Source organism: Syngnathus typhle, linkage group LG2 (assembly GCF_033458585.1).
Source record: "Syngnathus typhle isolate RoL2023-S1 ecotype Sweden linkage group LG2, RoL_Styp_1.0, whole genome shotgun sequence".
NCBI classification, from domain to species: domain Eukaryota; kingdom Metazoa; phylum Chordata; class Actinopteri; order Syngnathiformes; family Syngnathidae; genus Syngnathus; species Syngnathus typhle.
In genome coordinates, this window is record NC_083739.1 from 15,598,528 (window position 1) to 15,625,379 (window position 26,852).

The 26,852-nt window shown below is 43.3% G+C and overlaps 2 protein-coding genes across 4 annotated transcripts; both read left to right on the forward strand.

Moving 5' to 3' along the window:
* The first annotated feature begins 146 nt into the window (after positions 1 to 146).
* tfcp2 (transcription factor CP2) lies at positions 147 to 6,799 on the forward strand. 3 transcript variants are annotated; one of them, XM_061268224.1, is made up of 16 exons: positions 147 to 477; positions 618 to 791; positions 1,229 to 1,380; positions 2,121 to 2,197; positions 2,469 to 2,574; positions 2,762 to 2,868; positions 3,041 to 3,193; positions 3,276 to 3,386; positions 3,724 to 3,812; positions 3,900 to 3,948; positions 4,155 to 4,248; positions 4,431 to 4,521; positions 4,612 to 4,718; positions 4,945 to 5,087; positions 5,792 to 5,843; positions 5,928 to 6,799. In XM_061268224.1, exons 2-16 carry the CDS (start codon positions 670 to 672, stop codon positions 5,963 to 5,965), a joined length of 1,491 nt encoding a protein of 496 aa, XP_061124208.1. In that variant the 5' UTR covers positions 147 to 477; positions 618 to 669; the 3' UTR covers positions 5,966 to 6,799. The 3 variants fall into 3 exon arrangements, with proteins under 3 accessions (XP_061124208.1, XP_061124217.1, XP_061124227.1); XM_061268233.1 differs by having other exon boundaries at positions 147 to 472; XM_061268243.1 differs by lacking the exons at positions 147 to 477; positions 618 to 791; positions 2,121 to 2,197 and having other exon boundaries at positions 1,249 to 1,380.
* Positions 6,800 to 7,402: 603 nt separating this feature from the next.
* csrnp2 (cysteine-serine-rich nuclear protein 2) lies at positions 7,403 to 15,218 on the forward strand. Its single transcript, XM_061268257.1, has 6 exons — positions 7,403 to 7,654; positions 7,845 to 8,044; positions 9,889 to 10,059; positions 10,147 to 10,409; positions 10,867 to 11,163; positions 11,861 to 15,218. The coding sequence occupies exons 3-6, from the start codon at positions 9,900 to 9,902 to the stop codon at positions 12,506 to 12,508; spliced, it is 1,368 nt and encodes a 455-aa protein (XP_061124241.1). The 5' UTR covers positions 7,403 to 7,654; positions 7,845 to 8,044; positions 9,889 to 9,899; the 3' UTR covers positions 12,509 to 15,218.
* Positions 15,219 to 26,852: the final 11,634 nt, after the last annotated feature.

The window sequence follows — 26,852 nt, forward strand, 5'->3', positions numbered from 1 at the left end:
AGTTCATACCAGTTGATCTACTCAACGGTGAAAATATGCTTTTTGGGGGGATTGATTTACCCCCCAAAAAATAAATAATGTAGTACCAAGGTAAATTCACTGATTTAAAACTATATGTAGTTCCCAGGCGCTAGGGGGCAGCATTGTGCCTAATAGAACAAAACGAAGAAGAGCCACGCACGGAAATTACAGTAACTCCGTTCGTTGGCCAGATAAATAAACAAAAGGAACATCTCGTTCAATATTTATTTTACGGCATTGTTAGGCCTGCACGCGGTTAAAGATATGCGGGTTATAGCTTGTATGGTGTTGTCGTGACACATCATGTTCGGAAGACGCGCTAATTGTTAGGATCGCTGTTGCTAGCTGCTTGACTAGCCCGACATGTTTATTTTAGTACTCGAGCGACGGCGCACGACGTGATGGCATGAAAATCTCGCACCATTAGAAAGCAACTGCGCTCCGCTTCGCCGTAAGGTAAGATGTGCAGACCGCTAATTGACCAAATGGAAATCAAGTGGCTAACAATGTCGCGTGATCCATTACTTTACAGATGCGTGCAAGTTCAATGCACCGCTTTTACGGTTGGAAGTTAAACTTCGTTTTCTTCACCAAAGGTTAAAACGTGCTATCAGAAGCAAAACCCATTGAGATCCGCACAAAGTCATCATGGCCTGGGCTCTGAAGTTGCCTCTCTCCGACGAAGTGATTGAGTCCGGACTGGTCCAGGACTTCGATGCCAGCCTCTCTGGCATCGGTCAGGAGCTCGGCGCAGGGGCGTACAGCATGAGGTACTGAAGCAGTTTGAACTCAGCAGGACTCTCATACCTAACCTGTTATTATATGTGAAGTAAAAGTGTCTTTGCTTTGCTTATAACTGCCTGCCGCTCTTTGTTTGGAAATGCTCTTAAATGAAGCACATTGAGTATGAAATGTGTTACATAAATAAAGCTGCCTTGCCTTTCTTTATACGGTGAAATATTCTGCCCTCTCTTTCATTGTCAAGCTGTCTGCATCATGAGCTACACTTTGCATTGTGAATTGTTCTGTTGAGAAGAGGGATACGATTCAGCCGAGATACTTCGATATTTGCTAGCATTGCCTTGATTATGATTATTGAACTGCACCAGGGAAAGTCCAATAGGGAATAAAGGAATACACACGCTCGATTGTTGCGCTTTGCACTATACATGGACTAACAGTTGTTCTGTGTTTGTCTGACCTTCAGCGACGTACTTGCCCTGCCCATCTTCAAACAAGAGGAGTCCAACTTGCCTCCGGACAGCGACAACAAGATCCTTCCCTTCCAGTATGTTCTGTGTGCTGCTACCTCGCCAGCCGTTAAACTGCATGATGAAACACTCACCTACCTCAATCAAGGTCAGCACGTGGATACCGGACGTTGTAGTTAAAACGTTACATAACGGCCACTCTCATTTGTGAGGTGATAAATCACCAAATCTGACCGAGTTTGTGTGAAATCGCCAAAGTTGCCCAGGTAGTGGAATACGGAATTAATCTTAAGTTTAATGAAAAAAAGGTTTCAAAGGGAAACAAAAGTTATGTATCATAATACTACAATAATATGTATCAGAATTCATGAAGTGGGATACTATTCCACGTGGAACAATCTGGTTTGGTATGATTCAGAAGGTTTACGTAGAAAATCAATTTACAATATGCATTAACTTGTCAATACTGTAAAGACAAGTGATGCTATTGTCAGGTTTATTGAGATACAACAACATGTCAAATGTCTCCAGATCTAAGTATTCAAAAACAAATAATCAGCAACATCAAACCGATTCCTACCCATTCATGACTTTTTGATGGAACAATTCAGACCTGATGCTCGCACGTTTTCTAAATCATTCGTTACACCGCTACTAATGACAAGCAGTTTGTCGGGTCATCCAAAAGTTTGTAGTTTAACTTGATTTCTGTTTTACCATGGAATAAGTTCATTTCCTTTGCATAATCTTTGAGAATGTTAGCGCAATTTGGAAGACACCCAATGTCACGGAATAGATTGTTTCCCATGTTGGAAGTTCCACATTTTTTACTTTAAATCCAAAAGTGCAATGATTTTCTATGTTAACCATTTACACTTGTCATTGCAGGGCAGTCCTACGAAATTATAATGCTTGATAATCGAAAAATCGGTGAACTTCCGGAAATCTCTGGTAAAATGGTTAAGGTGCGTTACTCAGGTGCCTGTGTGTGTTATTTTTGCTATGGGTGGCCGTTGGACTACTTTCAATATATTCTTTAATACTTAATTGCCAAGATAGTTAATGATCAATTGATGACTCTGATGAATGTGTCATTCATATTGCTAAGATTATATTGCATGTCAATGTGCAACAATTAGGGCATAAATACTAATCTATTAATTCCTTTTTTCAGGGTTGTCCTCAAGTGCCACACAAATGTCTGTAATATGCAAATGTGCTGTATCTGACACGCAGAGCATCATTCGCGTGGTGTTTCACGACCGCCGACTTCAGTACACAGAGCACCAGCAGCTGGAGGGCTGGCGCTGGAACAGGCCTGGGGATCGCATTCTGGACCTGGGTGGGTGCCTTGGAATCTTGTTTTGCACACTTCTATTGGAACAGATGATTTATTTCCTTGAGACAAAATCTGTTAGCAGAAGCTAAGACAGAAAAGTTCTTTTCAGACTAACATCCAATATTTGCAACAGCAGTGGAATACAGTGTTGTCAAATTTGCCTTGCCTGTTGCGCATTGATCTGTTGCAGATGTGCCCATGTCAGTCGGCATTATCGACCCACGGGCTAACCCTACTCAGCTTAACACTGTGGAGTTCCTTTGGGAACCGTCAAAAAGAACCTCCGTTTTTATCCAGGTAGCACGATCCTCCTGATTGACTTCCTCTTCTTGATATCGTTGCGCAGCTTTTCCCAAGAGTATTCGGGTCCATTCGGTAAATTAGAATTGTATAGCGTGCAATTTTCTTTCAAGGGGTTTTTGACTTTGATATATATGCACGAACCTTGTTGATTTTTCACCAATGCTAGGTTCACTGCATCAGCACAGAATTTACCATGCGCAAGCACGGCGGGGAAAAAGGGGTTCCCTTCCGCATCCAGATTGACACGTTCAAAGAGAACGAGAGCAGCGAGTACACCGAGCACCTCCACTCCGCCTCCTGTCAGGTCAAAGTTTTCAAGGTGATGAGTGGAAACCCCTGACGTGTTTGCTGGGGTGCGAGTCGGTGTCATCGGGTCAGTGACTTTATGTCACCTCTTTCAGCCCAAAGGTGCGGACAGAAAGCAGAAGACAGACAGGGAGAAGATGGAGAAGAGGGCACCGCAGGAGAAGGAGAAATATCAGCCCTCGTATGAAACGACAATCCTCACAGAGGTTAGTGTATTAATAACCTTGAGGTAATGTTCATGAAACTAAATCAAAGCTTTATTTAGAGCGGTCCACAAATGTGTCCTTATCAAATGTAATAGGAGAATTGCTGTTGCCAAAATAATTCAAATGATCGCTCTGTACTCACCAAGTGGGCTACTTACATAATGTGACCGATAGACCTTGAGAATAATTGTGATTTACATTTATGAACTGTAAATGTAAGTGAGCAACTCCTAAATGCCTCCTTAACCTTCCTTGTCTGGTCGGAGCCGCAGTCTTGGCACCACAATGCACAACGAACCCACTTGATGCATTAACAGAACCTTTGGACTCTTGACAGTGTTCCCCCTGGCCCGAAGTCACCTACGTCAACAACTCGCCATCACCGGCCTTCAACAGTACACCGAGCAGCTTTCCGGTTGCAGAAGGGTGAAAAATGTTCTCAACACCGTTTGTGGTGACTCCTTGCTTGCTTGCTTGCTTGCTTGCTAACACACTCCATTTGATCCTTTTTAGAAACGGATCACCAAACCACCAGCCCGAGCCTGTTGTTCAAGTAGCGGACGTAAGTACGACATTTGACTAGCATCGCCAGTTTAAAATCTTATTCTTACATCTCTAAAATAAGCACGGTTATACTTCCTCTTTTAAAGGCTAAGAAGTGCAATATTGGGAAACATGAAAACAATCTACTGTCATGAAAGTACAAAGCGATGCTGTTTATTGCTGTTTACTTGTTGAGGCCGCTAGTGACTTTATTTCCCTCTTAAGAATTTGTTACCTGCGGCGACGCCACAAGATGCTCAACAGTGGCTTCTCCGGAACCGCTTCTCGCCCTTCTCACGGCTCTTCACCAATTTCTCAGGTACAAACTCGTTCCTCACTCTACATTGCAGCAAGTATTGTGTATATGTCAACTTAGTCAAGTACTCTTCCAATTCACTCATGTTCTTGTTTTTTTTGTGTTTGCTGAGCCGCTTTTAAAAGTCCTGAGTGGACATGATTGGCTTTCCCATCAGTGTTAATTAGTTTTTTTGTGATTACCAGGAGCAGACTTGTTGAAGCTCACCAGGGACGATGTCATTCAGATCTGTGGCCCGGCAGACGGCATACGATTATTCAATGCGCTAAAAGGACGGTGAGTACATGGAGCCGGCATGCAGTTTGTTGATTAGTCGATGCAGAACGGGAATAACTGCAAACGCGCCTTCATATGTTTCGCCGACAGGGTGGTCCGCCCGAGGTTAACCATCTACGTGTGCCAGGAGTCGCAGCAGGCACGCGAGCAGCAGACCAAACATGAGAACGGAGATGCTGCGAACAACACCTTCTTTAGTCAGTGCACATGGGAAAAAGAAAAGAAAGATGTTTGGATGGAAATTTAATATTTTTCCTAAATTGAAAATGAAAGAGTTTGAGGTTGGGGAATACCTTCTGTTGTTAATATAGACAAAGCACAGACCACAACAGTACAATCCAGATACAATGATAGTTTTTTTTTTTTTTCTTTTTTTAATATTTGCAATTACTGACAGACGTACTTTGTGTTTCCTGCTTGCAGTATATCATGCAATCTACCTGGAGGAGTTGACTGCTACCGAGCTGACAGAGAAGATTGCTCAGCTCTTCAACATCTCACCTCGACAGATCAACCAGATCTTTAAACAGGGTCCCACTGGCATCCACGTGCTAGTCAGTGATGAGGTGAGCTCCTGATATTCTAAACGATTTCTTCATTTTTAGTGGACAGCAAGTGGCAAAATGGTCACCCCACCAGAGATCGATAAAAAAAAAAAAAGATGGATTTTGCTGCTTAATTCATGTTCCACAAATGCAATTTTAATCTGAATAGTTAGTGGTAGTCCCGCGTAAAATATATTGTAAAAATTTTTTTTATTTGACTCCCGGTTTAAACACGAGCAGGATAGTGATTTAAACTGAGTAGTCCGGGGGCCCTCGCTTGACTCTGGATCTTTGCCCAGCCTAGCTGTCAAGTCATGGGCGGAGACACGCTGTGCTGCAGTGCTTTTCTGTTACCTGTTAGCAGAAGCGCAGAATGGCTCACTCTCAGACCCATTTTCAGAACTAGGCAGATGAAACATTTTATCTTTGACCTTGGATACTTTAGCCACCATCTATAGGCCGACCATACAATCAGAAGCAGGACGGTAGATTTGAAGGTTGAGTGCAAGCCAGTAGACGTGTACTGATTTGCTCTCAGTGTGCACTCATTGAAAATCCTGAATGATGGTTGATGAAGGCGGCGCTGTATGCATTTGGAAGCATTTGCATTCATTATTTTCCTTTGTCATCTGCTTGCGGTGCATTGGTGCACTCGCTTAATGTGAGTCATTAGCCTTTCCTTCTGATTTTTGAACATTTTCTACTCTTCTTCTTTGACGACCTAGATGATTCAAAACTTCCAGGATGAAGTTTGTTTTGTTCTGGACACCATGAAAGGTATTGATCTGTCTGCGTTTTCCTGATTTAGTGTCTGTTTTTTTTTTTCTTTGACTGTGGCAGTCATCGCTGTTGTTGTTGCAGATGACACGAATGACGGCTACCACATCATCCTGAAGTGAACTAGATCCAGTCGATCATTTCAACTATCTAGCTTCACCCTCCTCGCTCTTTCCGGATCACTAGGAAACGCCACGGGAAGCCTCTTGAAGCTGTTCGGCGGAACACGAAGCACCTGGCCTTTTCATGTCTTTCTTGGGAGGGAGTGACTCTGTTACCACAGTGACACAAAGCACATCTCCCCTTGTCACCCTGCTGTTCTCTCGCCAACATGGCCGCATTTTCTCACCTCCTTTGCTCATGTTTGGCTGGTGTGACCGCTGCGTCTGGTGTGCCAAAGGTTAGCACTCTGTAATCAAGGTGTTCTTTTTTAAAAACTCTTGAATACAACTCAAATCAGTGCTAAGAGAATACATTGTGCCGGACGGGGATGCAGCTAAAAGACCAGCTAACAGCCAGTTACATCTTTAAGGGGAAGTGAAATACAGCTATTAACACAGTTAGCATCTACTAGCTAGTAGTTGCACTAATTCTGATACTTTGAATAGTGACTAAAAACTTGGTGGATGCAAATGATGGAGTTATTTAACACAAAAACATTTTAATTAGGATTTCTTGGACAACAGTACATTTAAATAGATTTTAAGTATTTTCCGCACAATACTTTTAGATTTTTGAAGTCTTTATTTGTATCCATTCAAATGCAATACTGGTTGGTAACATGGGCCACACCAGAGTTGCATGTGAGAGTTCATTTTCTGTCTCTGCTTTTATGATCATTAGACATTTTTTATACCTGTCCCATCTGTCAGCCTTGGTACGAATCCGCATCACAGCGTTGTCTCGTAAATACCAGAAAAAATAAACACCTTTTCATAAGAAAAAAAGAAATGTTAGTTATTGTAGTAGGTTTATTGTAATATGTTGTCCTCTTAGCGGTTGAGAAAATGCCCATGGACACCATTTTGGGGATTTTTCTGGTTGTTGCTAAGATTTGAAATTTAATTGGCAGAATTATTCCAAAAATACAGACAAAAGACCGTCAGAAAATAAAAATTTGTACAAAAAGTCTTCCTTCAAAGAAAACATCAAGTATTCTTCAGTTGAGGAAATTACCCTTTACACTGTTTGAGAAAATACACATTATGTTGTATGTATCTGTAGGTATAATTGCTTACTTGCTAGTAAGTTCAAAGTTAAGGTTGGACTGGGCTTATTTGATCTAGAAGGAAATTGTCACTGACATGTTTTTTCAAATTTGTATTTTTGAGCCAAACATATTTACAATAATCCGCCACTTATTATTACTTATTTTATTAATCTCCTATTGCTAACTTAAAGTAGCAAAAACAAATAATGCACTGACTGAGGATAGGCGTTTCTGAAAATGGATGGATGGATAGTAATTATAACGGTTAGACAGCATGCCAGTCGGACAAAGGCAAACTCAAACACTCAATTTCCCAACATTCCTTGGCGCAGAAGCTAAGCGTGACGTCACTGCGAGTATATATATGTCCGCCGGGAGGAATTTTTGGGCTGCCATTGTTACAATCTAGCGACCGGGTCCGGCCGGGGCGAAACCGGTTCAAAGACCGTCTTCTCGCCCCAAAGACGGCCGCGACAATTGACACCGGAAACGTGTGGCGAGCGAGAAGACGAAGATCGACCCAGCGGACCGTTCCCCGGCCCATTGAGTGTGGTGGAGGAGGCCAGCGAGGAGGTGGCGAAAAAGGACCACGACTAAAGATGTCAGTGGGCTTCTCCATTTAAAAGCCCTTGTCAAGAGCAGGCAAAAACTTAACGATTAAAAAATATATATATGTAATACAGCGCGAAAATTGACTCTAACTCCCTCCTGGTAACGTGACGACCCCTTTGATATCCGTTGAACTATATCCTGAAGAGGGCTGTGGTTCTTTTTTTTTTTTTTTTTTCCAGTTCTACAGAACAATGAGCCCAAGTAGCCTCCTCCAACCACATCGACGAAGTAGTACGCGTAGACAACCACTTTAAAGTCTATAGCTGCTGGTTCCGGCACCGGAAAGGCGTCTAACAGGGTGCTCAATATAACCCATGAACACAAAGGAAGAGAAAAGAGCAACGAGCTGGTTGCAGTCAAGTTCCCTTTAGTGACCCAGGTAAGAAAAGCTTCTTTGTCATTGTGAGCGTTCTTAACCCCCCCGACCGTGTGCACGTGAAAACTGATTTTTGCATATACTGTAGATGCAAATACTAAGTGCTCTCATTCATATATATATTGACTGTTCTTGCCACAGTTGGACAATACTGCTCCTGCTTTCTGTAAACTGCACCGTCATCAGCAGCTTCTATCTATCTATACATCCTTTAGTAGTAGGTTATGAATCTTTATTCTACAGTCAGGTATTTTGTTGAACTGTCACACAAAGCCAAATCATCCAAAATAAGCAAGTCATATTACCAAATGGTAAAGGTATATACTTTGAGCTTTTCATCGGTTAGAAAAGGGTGACAGAAAACATTCCACTTGGAAATCCAATGAATGATTACTGCACACATCCTGACAGCTTCTCCGGGGGGTTTAAATGCGGTAAAAATGCTGCAATACAAGGTCGCTTTACTTGCGTCTCCTCAAAAAATGACAGCATCATTTAGGAGAGGAGGCACTAGCCGAATTGATGGCCCAGCATCCAATGTGTTTTGGGTCAGAGGAAAAAAGCTGCGCGATAGGCATACAGTGTGTTGGTAAAAGGTCTTTGTGATTCCTGTTGATTGTCATGTATATTGATGTTATTGCAATACAGTACTTGATACCCTGGAAGCTCTACAGTGGGACACGGTCCTATCTAGAATGATCATTCACGTAAGATTTGTTCCCATAGGAAATAATGCGAACCGAAATAATCCACTCCAACGTCAACTATCACCATCATAAAACTGTTATACTATATGTGCCAGACAAATTTCAGGGCGGGTATCACAAGAGATATAATATCCAAACTGCTACAAAGTTCCCCCCTTTAAAATAATCCCCCTGGGCTCAAACGGAATTTCCCCGTGTAGGAAATGTCCAAATAGTTGGATTGATATGCAATATAAAAATTCAGGCAACAATTGTCTGCATTGCCTTACTATTTTTGTTTTCCAAATTCCACTATCATTTCTGAATGATGACCAAGTCAACATTAGAGAAAATCGTTTTTTTTTCTTCATAGGCTGAAGCAGATTCTTTGGCGTCCTCACGTCTTGATTAAGTCACCATGGTAACCGTTGTGTTGGCTCTCACCATCTCAAAGCTTGCTGTGTGAACAAATGGCCACATGACATGTTAAACCAGTCAATCATCAATTCCACTTTCAGTTAATGGGAAAGCTTAGTTATAGTACAAGGACGAGATCATTTTTGTCTTATGTAACAATGCTCCGATATTACCTTGCTGGTTTGGGGATGGATTTTACATCATTCTAAAATGGTGTGCTGGTCATGTCTCCATTCCAACACTTGAACAAAAAAAAGTGTGCATCCTGTAACTTGAATTTGAAATCTAATTCCATTTTAGCTAGTTGCCATGGTGATGCCTTCAGTCAAATTAGTTTGTGAAAAATGGGGGGAGGTTGTTGCATACAATGTTACAAAGCTAAGATGAACACTTTTTCCCCTCTGTCTTGCTGTCTACCATTATTTAATTGTTGTGGATTTTGTTCAGATAATTCATATTAAATCATATCTTTGCTAAATTAAAAGCCTCATTTGGGGAATTTTGTTTTGTTTATGGAAACGAAAAATAAATAAATAAATAAATAAATAAATACCTGGGATTGAACATTTGTGAGAATGGGTAATTTCCCGCGTGGCAAATTAGGGAAATTTAGCTAAACGGCCCATCCCTTTTCTAGAAACCCAACTGCAGTTTTTGCATGCAACAGTTTATCGTCCTTGAACTTTATCGCCCTTGAACTTTTTTTTTGCTTTGATGATCACTGGTGCTTACTTGTGCCTTCAGACACAGTTTCCATGGAGGCAGGTTCTTCCCTCAGCCTCAAACGACGATATGAAGAAGTGGACAACGGCTCTCCCTTTTCTACACCCAAAGACTCTGACGATGATATCTCCAGCAGTGACAGCGCTGACAGCTGCGACAGCCTCAACCCATCCTCCAGGACAGAATTCACTCGTAAGCGCGGGGGGAAAAAAAAAAACCATTGGTGCAAATGTAACAAATAAGCATTCATTTCCATCCTGAATGTTTCTTCCCCCGCAGCCACCTCAATCCTCAGACAGCACAAGCTGTCGCCTGGAAGAAAGAGGGTGCGTTTCGATGCCGTTACAGTGTATTATTTCCCCCGGAGGCAGGGCTTCACGAGCGTGCCCAGCCAAGGGGGCAGCTCGTTGGGCATGGCCCACAACCACTCCTCCATCCGACGTTACACGCTGGGCGAGTTTGCTCGGGAGCAGGAGACCAGCCACCGACACACCTTACGCCAACACCTGCGCCAGGAGAAGCTCAACGCCCGCAAGCTGAAGGTACAGCAAGCTGTTGGTGCCAGTCTCTAAATGGCCACTTAATTGGGTACGCCAGAAACCAGTCCACTAAGCGTTTACGTTATGGACGAGCTACACTGCAAGAGTCCTTTTAAAACGCACCGGCATATTTGATAGCGCTTATTTAAGCATCCGAGATGCAGCACACTTTTACACCATGGCCCGTCATGGTTTTGTTGATGAAGCATGAGGAGTCTTAGAAATACTTCATTTTAGGGAAAAAAATCAAAATCTTGCAGTCCACTACACTTCGGGCAAAAGGGGCTGCAGCTTAGCAAAAGGAATTCAAAATGGGCTCAGCAGTGGATTGATTCTCTGGGAAAGAAAAGAGAGCGCACTGCTTTCCCAACCTTTATCAAGCCAAGGCACATATTTCACATCAGTGTCCGTTTTTACTCCACACTTTATTTACTTTAGCTGGGTTGACTGTCGTACACAGCTGACCAGGAACGGCACGGTGGAGTGCGCCCAAGCCGAACTGCTTACTCTGGACGACGTTTCGGATGAGGACCTCGACGTGGACGCCGTGGAGGTGGATGACTGCTTCTTCCTTCAGCCGCTGCCCACCAAGCGGCGCAGAGCCCTTCTGCGAGCCTCTGGAATCGCACGCATCGACGCTCGAGAGAAAACGGAGCTCCGAGCCATCCGCCTGTCCCGGGAGGAATGTGGCTGCGACTGCCGTCTGTACTGCGACCCTCGACACTGCGGCTGCAGCCAGGCCGGCATCAAATGCCAGGTAGGGTGCTCACCTTTGGATCCTGGTTAACCTTGTTTGATTTGACTGTCTTGGCCACGGATGGACAGACACAGGCTTCTATTTTCCTCAACCACGTGAGTAAATTAAAATGCAATTCTTCACCATGGACTGCAAAGGGTGAAGACTTGTGCTCTGTTGAAGTTTGGTAAATCGTTAAGTGTTTCTGGAACTAAGATGACTTCATGAAATTGCTCCCTTGCGCAAAAAATAGGTAGTTGATGTAACCTGGTAGAAAAACATAACAAATAGTAAAAGTTGAAGTGTTTCTTCTCGACCAAAATCCATCTTATAACATTTGCATAATTCAGTCAGGTAACAAGGAATTAAAAAAATGTTGTTGCTCCAGAGAGCCAAAAGTTACAACTCCGTGTAAGCAGTATATTTTTGATATAGTTAAGAGCTGAAGTTGGAAATAACACGATTGTAAAACAAAATCTGCGCTCTTGTTTCATAAATACACCTTAAAAATTTTTTTTTAAAGTGAGCTGATCACAAATGGCCTCCATTAAGACCACAAGGTTATTATGTGGATTAACTAATTTTGTCTTTGCCGTTTGTGAAGTTACTCATGTGTAAATTGGGCTTCTGCATGGTTGTCGGTTCATGTGTTCCTACAGTGTAAACATTTTTAGGGTTGAACAATCAAGACAATAGCGAAGCCTGTTTTCTCCTTCAGGTGGATAGAATGTCCTTCCCATGCGGTTGCTCCAGAGATGGTTGCGGAAATTTAGCAGGGCGAGTCGAGTTCAACCCTCTTCGTGTCCGAACGCACTACCTGCACACCATCATGAAGTTGGACCTGGAGAAGAGGAGGGTGCTGCTACAAGTGCCCGGGGAGACATACACCGAGTCGGACCGGGTGTCCTCCCCGTTCTCCGCATCCCCGGGCTCGGAAGAGAGCGGGGTGCGTGCATGTGTCTCGGAGGCGGAGGAGGACATCCTTGAGCGGGAGAATGAGACCGCCGTGTTGCACCTGCAGAGCGCCGAGGAACAGGAGAGACGGGAAAGGGAGGTTCGGGCAGAGGAGCCGCAAGTGGAGGAGGTACTCCTGCAGGGGCCTTTCCCGACTGGGACCGCCGTGCTCTGCATCAACCAAGAGGAGGAGAGTCCCGCAGACCTTCTCAAAGACTCCGCCCCTCTCAACTACTATCAACTCAGCTCCATAGAGCCGGCCACTCTGGAGCCGACAGAGGAGGAGGTTCAAGAGGCCCCAGGGGACGAGTCTTTCCAAAGCGACCAATCGAAGCTCGCCCATCATGAAGGATGTCTCGAAGAAAGTGTGCAAGTAGCAGCGGTGACGGACTCGCTTCCTCCTGATGTTTAGTCCGCGCTTCTCCGCAGATGTTTTGCACAAATATAAACACACTTTGCATTGAACTCAGTCGTAGATGCTGAAATGCATGGAAGATCAGGAGTCATATGCTGCCGTATATGCAGTCACATGACTTTCATTGTGAATTGTGTTGGGGGTGGAGAACACAGCCTTATGCAAAAGAAAATGCAGGAGGAAGTCCTGCTTGCTAACTTTAGAGACATCCAAGAGAAAATGTGAGTGACATAGCTAACACTTTGTAACGCAGCAGACCTGTCCGTGCTGCAGTCAAGCCAAATGACGGCGTAAACTGACCTAATAATCCTGGAAATACTTGTTTTCTCGTGTACTGTACAGCGTTTGTGTGATTGCGAGGCCGAGATCATCTGCGTCGGCCTTTTGCTCGTCTTTCACAAACGCCATCTTTGTCGTAGTTTCAATGGCTGTGATATTATCAAGCCTTTGTCTGATGGATCTCTTGTGGATGAGGCGCCGCTGGAAAAAATCAACTTTCATCCACTTGGCGTTGTGCTAGAACCCCGCCTGAGCAGATTTCTGCATTACTTTCACCACACTGCTAGAACTCCACGTGGTCTTTGACTGTTTACATTCGGATCACAAACTGATAGCCACTCTGGACCTCTTCTAGGCAGAGAGAGAGGCAGGCAGGCAGGCAGGCAGACAGACAGTTGTACTTTGTATTCTGCAAGGGGGAAATAAAGATTGGACTAGACTACAAGCTGTGGCCTGCTGTAGAGAGCAATGCCAGGCCTTCTCTGGACCTGATCCAATATGTCCTCAAACAACCCCTGTTGGACGCTACAATACCCGCAGTCCGATTTCAACAGATTTGGTGTATGTGGTCCTGCTCTAAATTCTAATGTCTCACTCTTTTAGAGTGTAACCTTGGTTAACTCAAAGAATCTCAGTTCTAGAGTCAAACCGCTGTTCTATGGTGTAACCTTAGAGCTGCCCTTGAACTGTGCAACGTCAGTCTACAATCTTTAAGTTGTCACCTAACACTGTCCTGGAGTGTGGGGCTGGCTTGTTTTAAAGTGTTACCTCTGGCCTTTTTCTAGACTGAGACAAACGAAAGACAATCAACAAGGTGTGCAGAAGCTGGATAAAGATCCAGATCATTTTAATCAGGTGTCATTGGGAAACGTCTAAAACATCCAGGAAAGGGGTCTTTAAGGACCAAGATTGAATTATCCCCTTCTAGAATATGTTCTAGAGCAGTGGTTCTTAAACTTATTGGAGGTACCGAACCCCATCAGTTTCATATGCGCCTACCAAAGGAAACTGACTACATACAATGTGGTCGGCGACAAAAAATGAGTTTGACACCCCTGCTCTGGAATGTAACCTAGATCGGTTCTAGAGGCTTGACTCCAAACCAGTTCTTGAGTACAGTAGCACCTGTACTAGAGACGAGTAAACGGCCTGCTCTGGACTGGAATGCTTCTCCTCTTCTGGAATGTCACCCCTGGCCTGTTCCACAACAATGTAGTCTTCCACCTTTTCTCTTCGATCATTCGTGTTCGCTATTATAGCCTTGGCTCACTTTCAGAGGGTCTGGAGGGGAGCCAAAATTTGTAGTCTAATCCGAAGCCAGATCTTGGATCCAACGCAGTTTGTGCGAGAGTGTGTCACGAGTGTGACACTGCTGTTCTAAGGTCAAACCGCAACTGGCTCTTGAGTGATATTTCTGGCTTGTCCTAGAATATAGCTTTGGGACCTTTCAAGACTATTTTACAAGCTCTTGATTCCAACCCCACATATATTAGAATCCAACACTAGATTAGGTCTTGAGTGTAGCTCCTGGATTGCTCCAGAGTGCGATGCCCAATTATTTCTGAAACAGCTACCTTGACCTGTTCTTCAGTCTAGCCTGGGATATGTTCAAGAGGAGTACCACAGACTTGTAACTGTTAATATGTCCCCATCTGTTAAGTCGAACCCGTTCTAGGGTGCCTGGCCAGGTTTGATCCAGAGTTAGCCAGTCAAAACCCCTCACGTGCAAAATGAAGTATATCTATTGATACTCGTCTAGTGTAACGACGACATTTTATGCATCGTCACCTCTGAACAAGAGATGTCATATGAAGAAAAGAGCATTTTGAGAAAAATGTGACATTGTGTGTACGTGTGTGTCCATAAGTGTACTGTATTTAGAGAGCTTGGGCAACATAATAATGAGAAAATTCTGTGTTTTGGAAAGGAGCTCATGTTACAGACTTGACTGCCCTTTCCTTCCACATTCTGTAACTCTTCATACAGGAGGTCAAGGAAGGTGACTGCTGCTTTACCGCGACACATTCTTGTGCTGATGATGAAATCTCGTTGTGACCTTTTAACTTTTATGCTATTTAAATGTCTTTAAAAAACCACACTAAACTATATTTTATTTGGGACGTGCTGACATGTATAAGAATTTGGTGTAATTTTTTTGCCTTTTATTTTTTTTTTGTCTTAATCCAAGTGTGCTTCACCAAAGCAGTGGTCTTCAGAGGATTACCGTCTTCATCACGCTCGGCTGTTTTCGATCACTTTTAGCCTGGGACCACTGCACAAGTATGTGTGTGTGAGCAAAAGATAAGTGTGATTGCTGGAAAGACTCAAATGAGCTGTGGAGAGCCTCTCTCATGAAATTGTTCCCATAAAGTGGGCAAAAGAAGGTCTTTTTCTATATAAAAATAAAGTGCACATTTAAGAAATGTAATGTATGTGTGCTGTCAGTTTTAATTTTCCTCACACACTGCAATTCCTTAAGTTTGCTCTTGTTAGGGCAGTAACTCGGTTATTGCTATTCACAGATTGCCTCAAAGTGTTAATTGTAAAGACACCCCCCCCCCACACCCACCCCACTAAAATATATCTATCAATAAACTTTTTAAATTATTCCACCGATTCTATTTATAACAATATAGGGCTGAAATGTTTTGCATACAGCGCACATGAAAATATTCAGGTCAAATATCTATTTAATATTTCGTTACATATACGTTTGTATTTAAAAAAAAAAAAAAGTTGTCTTTTATAGCTCCAATAGTAGCTCCATTGTGCTTCATTGGGTGCAGTACGTTTAATGACCAGCCGAGGGCAGCACCGACTCACTGCATGGCTGTACTAGTCAACGCCAAGCGATGTCACAACTCTGGGCTGAAGAGTGCTTGCTTGGCAGGAAACCTATACAGGCCTGAGGTCAAGTAGCCCCGTCACGATTATATCTATACATTTTTTACTATCATCAGTCTCCATTTATCGATTCCAAAAAGTGAAATAACTGAAAGAATAGCTTCCAGCTTTGTAATTAAATCCATCCCATTGCCTCAGTGTATGGCTCTGTGCCCGGCTTTGTTCGTGGTGGAAATTTCATAGAATGCGAATGTGCTCACAGCCTGTGCATTAACAGCAGTGGGCAAAATAATGTGAACGTGCTTGATTGTAGAGAAAAAAGAGATGACTTCACCCCTCAGTATCCGAACTGTACATTCCTCTTAATGAACATCTCAGGATGCTCTAAGATGAAAAACTTTGATTAGAATTCTTTTTTAGGCACTTTACCCCCTCTGACTTTTTGAGTTCATTTCCCAGATGGCTTTCAACATGACTCTAAGGTTGTATTGAGATACCTATCAAATTCCTCATGGAGTGTCTATACTCGTACCATGTTTTTGGAAGCCCGAGCACGAGGAGAAAGCCCGGTGCAGAATGCTTGTTTGTCCCAATGAGGACAAGTACTATATTGAAAATACAAGTTTTTTTTCCTCAGTTGTTATTATGCCCTACTTGATCCCAAGAGAACAAAACACAATTTGTGAATCTGGGAAAGGAAGTGTAATGACTTCCTGTCCATGTGTCTTATTCCCTGAAGCAGACTTTGACTGACTCACGTAAAAGTCCCTAACCAGCATCTCGTCACTCTTCACGAATACCATAACCCTGACATCCATGTTGTTTATCACTCGCTGGTATAACTGGACCGTGTTTCCGGCATGCTGTGCAAACAAAAAATGTTCCCATTTAAGTGACCTCATTTCCTGTTACACACATGGATCCACTGGTGTACCTGTAAAAACACTGTTGGGTGTGGAGCGAGTGTTTCTCATGTTGTCGTGGAAACATTATTACAGAGGTTTGATGCCTGAAACAAATAGAGTCCATTTTTTTGGGGTGAGCTTATGACATTTTTTCAGAATTTACAGTTCCCACGTGTCATAATATGTCTGTGGCAGGTCTTTGTGAAGAAAGAGCATCACAATGTCAGGCTCGGGATGCGTTTTGGACAACAGGCGCAGCGTGCAACAGCCTGTTCAAAACACTGCCATCGTAGGAAAAGGGCTTCTGAAAATTAATTTCATATCCCAGATGAATCCAGAGGGTTATATATGGTCCATCTCTCGGGATTTTTTCTGAAAGAGGATCCCCTCGCGCTTCCCGTCAGGGACTGGAAACATCAATGTAGAACGCTTCGCACTTTCTGGCCTCGTTGGGCCTTTTGGCTCCTTGCAGCTCTGCATCTGTGAGCAGATGTCAACGTTTGTAAGTATTTGAAAACATTAATAGATAACAGATTAATCACTTCAAGAAAGAGCCTCTTTAAGGCACTGGAATGTTAAACTGGTTTCTGTTTACACTTTTCCCACCGTCCAGCTGTATCATCATTCAACTTTTACTTCCAGGACGGAAAACGGTGACTGCAAAACATAGTTACATTTTTTTTCTTCATACAATGTGTTTAGCTTAAGCCTGTTAAGGATAAGCGGTATAGAAAATGGATGGATGTCCTCGAGAAGACCAACACAGCACACCACACGCATTAGACACGTTTTCACGGTCTATCCCGAGTTATTTGTTTGAGATTCAGATCAGTTCTCCCCAAAACCAGATGTGTGGGCTGTAAGCATATCTGGTAACTATGTTGTTGTGGCAATCCCCTCATCATTTGTATTGTGGAAAAGGACTTTTGAAGTATCATACCATCACGCAACACAACGACTTAGTCCCTAATTAGCGATTTCTCATCACAATGACGCTGTTGAAATCGGATAAGAATTCATCGTTTGTCGTACCCCTCAAAGCAAACTGGCCAATAACAGTGTAGCACAGAACAAGGGCCCACCGCTTTTCTTGAATGTGCTTTGTTGAACTTAATGACTTATTTGAGTTTTTGTTGTGTGTAGTTTTTGATGTGTTTTACTCTTTTAATTATGGTTAAGCAATGTCCTTGGGGTACCACACATTATCCAGAGAGGTTGAAGGGATTTTCTCATGTTTGTGAGGTTTCCAAAACCCAAACTGAATCCAGATAAATGCAGACTCTAAACAAAGCTGTATTCGATTGTCTGCACAAGACATTAAAATCAATTAAATAAATAAATTAAATGAAAAATCAACAAATAACATAATTTCTGGACTATAAGCCGCACCTGATTATAAACCGCACCAGCTAAAATGAGGGGAGAATCTTGTTTTGTTCATATATAAGCCACACCAGACTATAAGGTAAGCGATATATATTTGTATTGTTTATTGTGAAACAATAGTATACTGTTTTGTGCTTGTTAACCACAATGTGACCATTCGTGAGGCCGGTTCCTATCTGTTGTGCCAGCCAAGTTAATGGCGCCTCCATGTTTGTAGAATTTGTAGAGGTCAGCCAAACATGTTACTTAAGTGAGACCACTGGTACTTCAGAATAGTATGGTAAAGATAAAATCTCTCTCAAGTAAGAAGAAATAACTATTCAATGGAAAAATCCACTTAAACTGAATAATTTGTGAGGAAATTATGATGTATTATTTATTTCATTAATCAGATTATACAGTCCAAATGTGTTCAAACGTCTGATTCATGCTTGTGTCTGAAAAATGATTAGATGAATGAAGGGCCACGAGATGTTGCTGCCCATGTTTATTAAGCTATGTGAGAGACTTTTTTTTTTTTTTTTTTTACCTGAGCAGTACAAAGTTAGGAGCCAGGAGGTCAACACTGGATCCATCCCACACTCCAGCTGCTCCCAGGGAAAACATTATGGTTGAGCACTTCCGTGACATATGCTACTTTTCCCACCACACATCCACTGGGATCACACAGAAGTGGGATTTGCTTTTGGCTTGAACGATGCCAGTCTGCATCCCGCTGGCGGATCGGATATTAGCTGACAATAATGACCGTGATGTGTTGGATAAATTGCTTGAACGGTACTTTGGCTCTCCTATGGACAAATGTTGAACTGAACATTGCATGTTTAGGGAGTGCAGAATAGAAAAAAAACAATATTATGGGCGGACTTAACATAAGCGATTACCTGGAACCCGACATTTTCAGGGACCCCCAAACACGACAAGTTGCAGTCAAGTTACTCTTAAAAGTTGAGCTGACATTCTTCAAGTAATTGGCTGCTGGTACCCCCCAAATCCACCCGCTCTCCGGCCCGTGTTTGGTCACAGTAGATTAGAGAGTGCTGTAGTGTGTCAGCATGTGAGCCTGTTCTCGGGCCCCTTCATCAGGCCCCTGCAGAGTGTGACCACTCACCCAGGGAGGAGAGGTCACCCCTCCGCCCTCTAAACACCACTAATCACAAACTAAACTGCCAAGCTCCGCCTTCTGGCCGGCGGCCGGCAGGTGGATCAACGCGCTCTTTGTGGAATCACCTGAGGGTCTCCTTTCTTGTTTGTTTGCCAATGAAGGCTTTAAAGCCGCCCACGAAACTTTTAGGATGAGTTTGGGACCGCAGCTGTTGTGTTTGCTACGCAAATGCTGAAAGACAAGCATGTATACATGAATCAGGAATAGTAGGTTGGTTTTCTATCTATTTCTCTGTCTATCTTTCTATCTCCTACAGCAGTAAAATAAGACCAAACATATAAAAGCATTCTTCAGCTCCTCTTGTCTTTGTTTTAAATCAAATTTTTATCCAGCCTTTGCTTGAGTGCAGTAAACCGTTTTATGGTTCCAAGTGGAAAATCCAACGATAAAATAGACAGTTAGAATACCTGGAATGACAAAAGGAAGGAAAAAGCAAAAGAACAAAGGAAAGCCTCAGCACTTCATCCTTATGTCATCACTATCTGCTCCTCCTTTGACGGACTCCGCCGAGTCAGTCCAGCACCCCACCCAGCTGAGCCTGGCCTGTCCTCCACCTGTGGCTAACATCAGCAGTATGGCCCGCACCACAACTGAGAGTCATGGAAGCAATTACAGACATGACAACATGGTGGTGGAGCAGCAGGGAAAGTAACTTTATGACACATTTGGCTCTGTATCTCAGTAAAAGGATGTTGCTCGGCTCGTCACGTAGATTATTCTCATCGATGGGAGGACCGTAACGACTCCAAAGTGATAACTTCCAGAGCTTCTCTGGAACCTTTCAAGAGTTTGGCATGAAATATTCCTGATTGACTTATCTCAACTTGGCCTTTGGGATCGTATGATTCTCTGCGGAATGTCGGGAGTGGAGAAAAAGGCAGGAAGGGGAAAAAAAAAAAGACACAAGTTACAACAAAGAAGATACCAAATTGGTCTGAGCGATTACATCGATGTGGATTCACATGGGATGGATAGCGAGACGGCAAGTTGTTAAGTAAAAATATTTAGAGCACAACACAAGCCCAAGCTTACGCTAACAGAAAGCAGACGTGTTTGAGAGGCAAGGCTGAAGCTGACACGCCGATGAGTGAGCGTTAACTCCCTTTTGGCAATCTGAGCCTTGCATGCCCATACACATGAGTGATAAGAGAGGTGTCAGAATAGAAGAAGCATCACACTCAGATGTGATCACTCCTGAAAGCTGTGTGTGTGTGTGTGTGTATGTGGGGGGGGTATTTGACATTAAAAGTTAAATCAGTTATCAGTTAGCCTAGCTTCTTTCGGTACTACGACTTCTATTCCAGCTGTTATAACAAAGTTTACAACAAATTAGCCTATTAAGTGATGTCTAGGGTAGAAGCGCTGAATCATTTGGACTGTACGGCACAAAAGTTTAGCTTTATAAGTGTTATTTTTCCCTCCAGCTCGCTCATTCAGGAAGTGTGAGCTTGTATTGTGATTCATCTCTGCCACCTGGAGACAAAATGTCTCACTTGCGAGAGGCGCTGACCATTCATGGTAATACCTGTCCAGCATGGACAGCAACACTCGATGTTTGCTTTCTCATGCTGATTCATTTCCTCTAATGAACGGCCCCCCGTGCCTTATGAGTCAAAGCTGTTTCCCGAAGTCCCTCTAAATAAGCTACTTCTGTTCGCTCGTATCGTCTCCAATGTCTTTATTATTGTCATGTGAGGTTGCCAAACATGTTATGACACATTTTCCACCCGGTCAGGCGGGGTCACGTTTGGGGTCAGATAACATTTGGCTTATTGTAGCACCTCCGCTTCTCCTCCCAATAGGACAATGTGACACAAACCTCCACTGTTCCGTTGTAGTCTTATACAAAGCTAGGCAACCGCTGATGAGCTCATTTCTTCCTGCTGGGTGTTCCACTTGTGAAAATGTGAAAGAAAGGTTTGTTTTTTGAATGGATAATGTATCACTCTCCAAACCCCAAAAGAGACCGACCGTGGCTGCCGAGTGAAGGAGATCCCTCGCTAAACTGTTAATAATCAGATTTATGTCAGAACGGGTTTGCAGAAAGCAATTCCTACCATGACCGTAATTAGGCGTGACTGTCACATTTCAACACTTTGAAGAACGTGAGTCCATTGTGAAGTTGTGCAAACCGGACTTGTTTTGATGTTGGGGATTTTCATCAACAGCACACAAAACAACATTCCTTAACACAAACACAGGAACTCTGAGATTGTTGGACTCTCGGATGAAGAACGTGTCTGCTGAAGACAAAACTGCTCAGCTCACCTTAAAAGCCAGCCAGCACAAACTGCATCATGCCAAAGCTATTTATAGTTTACAACTGGCTGTTGGAAGAAAGGATTCCTTGCGGCCTGGAGAGGAGTCGTATAAACTGCAGAAGATTGACTATTAAGGACAGTCCTGAAAGCAAAGATTTTCCAAGACCATCCCTGAGCTCCATTCGGCTGCAATAAAAATTCCTCTCTGGATCTGTCATGCCTGGATCAATATTCATCATAATTCCATGTTTAGACAAGTCGGGGTGTTTAGAGAAAGACCATTTTTTGACTTGATTTGATGATATTTCTCAGTCGTTATTTTTGGTGCTTTCTATCCCTTGCCAATTTAGCATTCACACAATTTTATTTAAAGGTCCGATTCTAACAAATTTTGGTTTTATACATTAACCTCCGTTAACTACTGTTAATACTTTCAAGTCAGGCTTTGAAGTTAGCTGCAACTTCTTGTCTCGTGGTCACTGTTTGACTTTTGGGAAATGTGTAATCTCATTAAAGTAATCTAATATTCTGTTAATTCTCACCCAGTGTATCTTATTAAAGTCATTCTATGAAGCCATTCAGATTTGGACCAGGATCTGAATGAATGAATTTTTAAACATTTTTGGTGGCTATCTTCCCCTACCAGCCAAGCTAATAATGGAACAGACCACCCCACTGCTGATGCGACGAGAGAATAACCAGTCATAATAAGCATACACAACCGCCGCGCCTCAAAAACATACACATGGGTTTGCTATAAAAGGGGCCGAGGGGGCTCTTATATTAACCAGACTGTTGAACAAATAACTGCACGGTTCAGAGAGGTAAACGGGACCGGAGAACAGGTGTCGATTCTACGTAAGGATATGTCACCTTTCAGAAGAAGCTGCGTTGGAACGATAATAACACAGTTGACCTCGTAGCCTTTCATTAGAAGACACCTCACTTCCCGTCTGCTTCTACTTGCTCGTTCTCATGCTTCACTCTGTTTGGCTAGAAATCCAATCCCGACCGAGGACACAATATTCGCCGAGGCTCCTTAATGAATTTGCTGACATTGCACTGTCAATCACCTCGGGCGCTCTGATGTTCTTACTCCACGTAGTGAGACCTCCCACTCGCACTGGATTCAACCTCTCGTACATGAATCAATATGAGGCCGGTTCCACGCCCGCCGATGGCGTCTATATAAGGCGAACTTGCACGTGAACATAAACAAGCGGCATAAAAGGAGGACTCACTGTGAAGATCGTTTTGCACACAACGTTTATTTGAATGCGACGCTGCTTGGCAACGTGCGGCATTCTTGGGAGACCTTTGAATTTTGTACTCGCTCCCGGCCTCGTCCTGAAGTCTCGTTCACACCGCGGGCAAATGTGCAGCGGGCCAGGGGTGGGCCCTCTGTCGTGGTGCGCTATCTGACATCCCAGGCAGGGGTGGCATTTCCCCGACATTGTTAATTTTTGTGTAAATAAGCAGTGCGGCCGAGGAACTTCTAGAGGTAGAAGCAAAACATGCCACCATGCGGCCGATTAATTGCGGTGGAGTCGTGACACTAGCGGCGGTGTTTTCATTGGCGATCCCAAATGGTCACCATGACACAAGCTTAAAGGCCCTCTATCGACTGAGGAACCATATTTGGTAACCTGGGAGAGAGAGTTCAAATTGGTGACCACATGACTCAGTACGAACCAATAGAACAATGTGAGCTAGTATTATAAAAGGACCAAAATCAGGACATGAAAAAAATTGTGATAATCAGAATAAAAAATAAACAGGTTGTTTGAATTGTGGCGTACATCACAAGAGCTCAGTTCAGCAAGCATAAATCTTTTGCTTCTTTTTTTGCTTTTAGCGACACTTATTCACAAAGTATCCTCAACAAGGACTGCTAAGAAAATTGCAAAAAGATAAGTATGCTCACATTCGAACCAGTGGAGAATCCTATCCTGCTTTTAAGAATGGTTACCTTCTTGTGACAGTTAAAAAGGCTAAAACGTCACAAGCGTTCCCTTCGTCAAGATTTCATGACAGCATCATTTTGTTATTTTCTGATTCATTCATTTCCTGTGGGCATATGAGAGTAATGTGAACACTAAATGTGACAAAAACAACAACAATGACAACTATGCTACCCAAAGCATGTTTGTGTTTGTGTCTGAACACATATGAGGTTTAATCTTAAGGGGAAAGTGGACCGGCTATTTCCATGTGCACCGTGTCAAATGCATTGAGTGAGTGTGGGAACAAATTGGAGGGAATGTGTGATCGCTTATACGTGTGTGTGTGTGTGTGTGTGTTTGAAACAACACCCCCAGGCTGTACCCACACTAACAAGCATTTTATAGAGACATTCCATAAAACGGCCCCTCGTGTACAAAAACACAAGAAGAGGAAAAAGGGGTACATCATTACACGGAGAGACAAATGGCCCATCTAAATAAAACATGAGGCAGCCTGCATGGTAAATTGGGTGCGTGCATGTGCGTCCATGTCCGTGGGTCATAGGAGGGTCTTGGCCCCCTTTTTAGACTTGTCCTCATGTTTATTAGTTGTTGTTGCATTATCAGATAAGCTTGCTGGCATTTCCTTGTTGTTGGTTTTTTTCCCCTTACTTTTTCCATGTACACAAGTTGCTGAGGTTTCTTTGGGTTTAGCTGTACCACTTGTTTTCCCCCCAAAAATGATGGCAAGAATACATAAGCAAATATTAATTATACAACATCTAGCAACGTTTACAAATAATCAATTTATTTGGTTTCAAAAATGATATTGTTTGAGAAGGGGAGGACTTGATGGTGGACCCACCTTGCTTTCTTCTGGTGATCTTGGCTAAACAAACGCATGTAGTTTTAATAAATGTAATCTCCTTCTCTTATAGTTGACCGGATGGCCATGATGATAATCCCAGACTACCATAAAATTTATATTTTCACACTGTCAGGCTTCTGGGGAAAACCACATATACAGTAATCAATTTTGGAAATAGTGGTTTGTGTTGCATAGCATGGTGACGTCATCTCCAGCTGACCACGCGTCCTTTTTCCAAGGCCACTTTGGTCCAAGGTGTTCATCTGACCTTTTGGCCAAGGTCAACTGGAATAAATTCCATTTTGACCGTGACATTAATGAAGACAAGCACCATTAAAAATGGACAGATAAAATAATAAGTTTTGGCTGCCACTATGACATAGCCAAACCCACACAATGAAGGAACAGTGCCGAGTCAGCTGAGTGATTTGAGCGAATTAACCACGCTGGTTGTTCTTTCCTAGGCTACTCAGTACAATAGGGCTACTAGACGTCTAAACACATTAGACAGATTTGAATAATTTCACTTAAACACTTCCGTTATTATTGTAGTTGACACAATTTGCAGCATGCTGTTTTTAACTGATACGTGTGCGTTGACATCTGGGCCCCGGTGGTGGGTGATGATGTGATGACATGCACGCAAGCTCGGCCGTTTAAGTTTTGATGTGGCAGAGGAGAGCCACAAACAAATAAATGCTCGCTATTGTTGCATGCACACAGTGTGACTTGGAGGATTCAACAAAGACATTCCAGTGACTAAGTTTGACACCCTGTTCATTTCAAATTACAGTGCAGATAAAAAGAGATATGAATGCAAAGGTTGGTTAACTTGATACTAACGCATTATGGAAAACACCATGCACAGACTAACACAACTAGCGTCAGTCTTTTGTTCGCGGCCATGTCATGTGCCTGCACCTGGTTGAAACTGCTTGCACTGCCCACCCCTGCCCTTCCCTGCCCTGTGCCTGCGCTTAGATGAGCCTAGGCCTGCCTGCCTGCCTGCCTGGCCTACTCTTGGATGAGACCATGACCGCCTACCTGCCTTCCTGCTTGGCCTGCACCTGGATAAAGACGACGGGCTGGCCTGGATCGGGATGAAGTGAGTACTGCCTGCCTGACCTGCACTTGGATTATTTTTTTTTAGTGGGTAGATAGTTGTGACTTGGTCATTTCAAAAGTAGCTCGCGAGCTGAAAAAGTTTGGGCACCCCTGCTCTAAAGAGTTGACACAAACAACCTAAAAGTCAGGGAACAAGACCAAATAACATGATTACCGTTTTTTCCATGTATAATGCGCAAAATTTAACTAATTTATTGTCCTAAAATCTGGGGTGCGCATTATACATGGGTACAAAAAAAAAAAAATTGTTATTATTTATTTTTTTAAAATCCGGATATGATACGGAGGCCGCCATTACAGATGCGCTTTCTTCTCTGCTGTTCACTTCAAACACGCTCCATACGAACACAATGCTCTCGTATCAGACGCTTGCTCGATCACCTGCTCGTTTGCTGTCACAATGTACCCTACACAAATCCGAAACATTTCTTCGCTATTGAGTTTGCTAGCGCATGCGCAGTGATACTGACCGGCAGAATAACATCCGGTTGTTCCCAAAGATGATCTTTTTTCTGAAATAATTTTACGTTTACGGACTTAAGTAGGAGTCAAAATTTGGGGGCGTATTATACATGGGTACAGGCTTTTTTCCAGCATCAACATGCCATTTTTAGGGTGCGTATTATACATGGGGGCGCATTATACATGGAAAAAAACGGTATCTTAAAAAAGCTTGACTCAGGCTAACAAACACTACACACATACACACACTCACACACACACTCGTAGCGCTTGTACATAGAGTGTTCAATTTAAAGAGACGACTGCAAACACTCCAACGAAGAAATCTTCCCCCCCTAAAAAGCCCCTGGGAGTATTTCTTCATCTCTAACAATCATGTTGCGTCGCGTTGCTAAGCGCATGTGTTGAAAACAAAGGGCGGGCCGCTCTGCAACCGGGGCCAGCTCATGACTTCCGCCGCTTCATGACTCATCTGTCATCCAAAGTGCCATATCGTCCAGCCTGGAACAATCTGCATCACTCGGGGGAGGTGGGAGACCATAGGAATCGAGCGATTGTGTGGACCAGAGTGACCAAGAACAAGAACCTAATGAAACAGGAAGCCAGAGCGGGCTTTTACACCCGAGGAATTTCCTGTCTGTTCCATGTGCTGCTCCAGCTGAGGAGAGACATGAGGAAACAAGAGGAGGAAGGAAAATGAATATGTGTTTTGAAGGAAGACGAGCTTAGGTTTTGGATCACGAGCGAGCTTGTTCCTGAGCTGTAGAGACTATTTCAACCAGAAGCTTGCTTTCTCTCAATGGTGTAGGTGCCCCCCCTACACTAACGCCACCCCCAAAGAACCACATTTTCCATCATTAAAACCAATGGCCTCACTCGACAGCATCAGATTCAAAAGACGAAGGGAAATGGCCCCAAGGAGCAAACAGACGTTAAATCCTCTGATTGTTCCGATTTGCGTACAAACCGCTAAAATGCCTCTTGTGGCTTTTATTTGCTGTCTGTACCCGAGTGGTAAAATGGTGTTTATTCTGTGACTTAACAGTTGCCTAATGGTCGGCCTCAGGGTTTCTCCAGACCCCCATCCCACCGGTGTCGGCCCA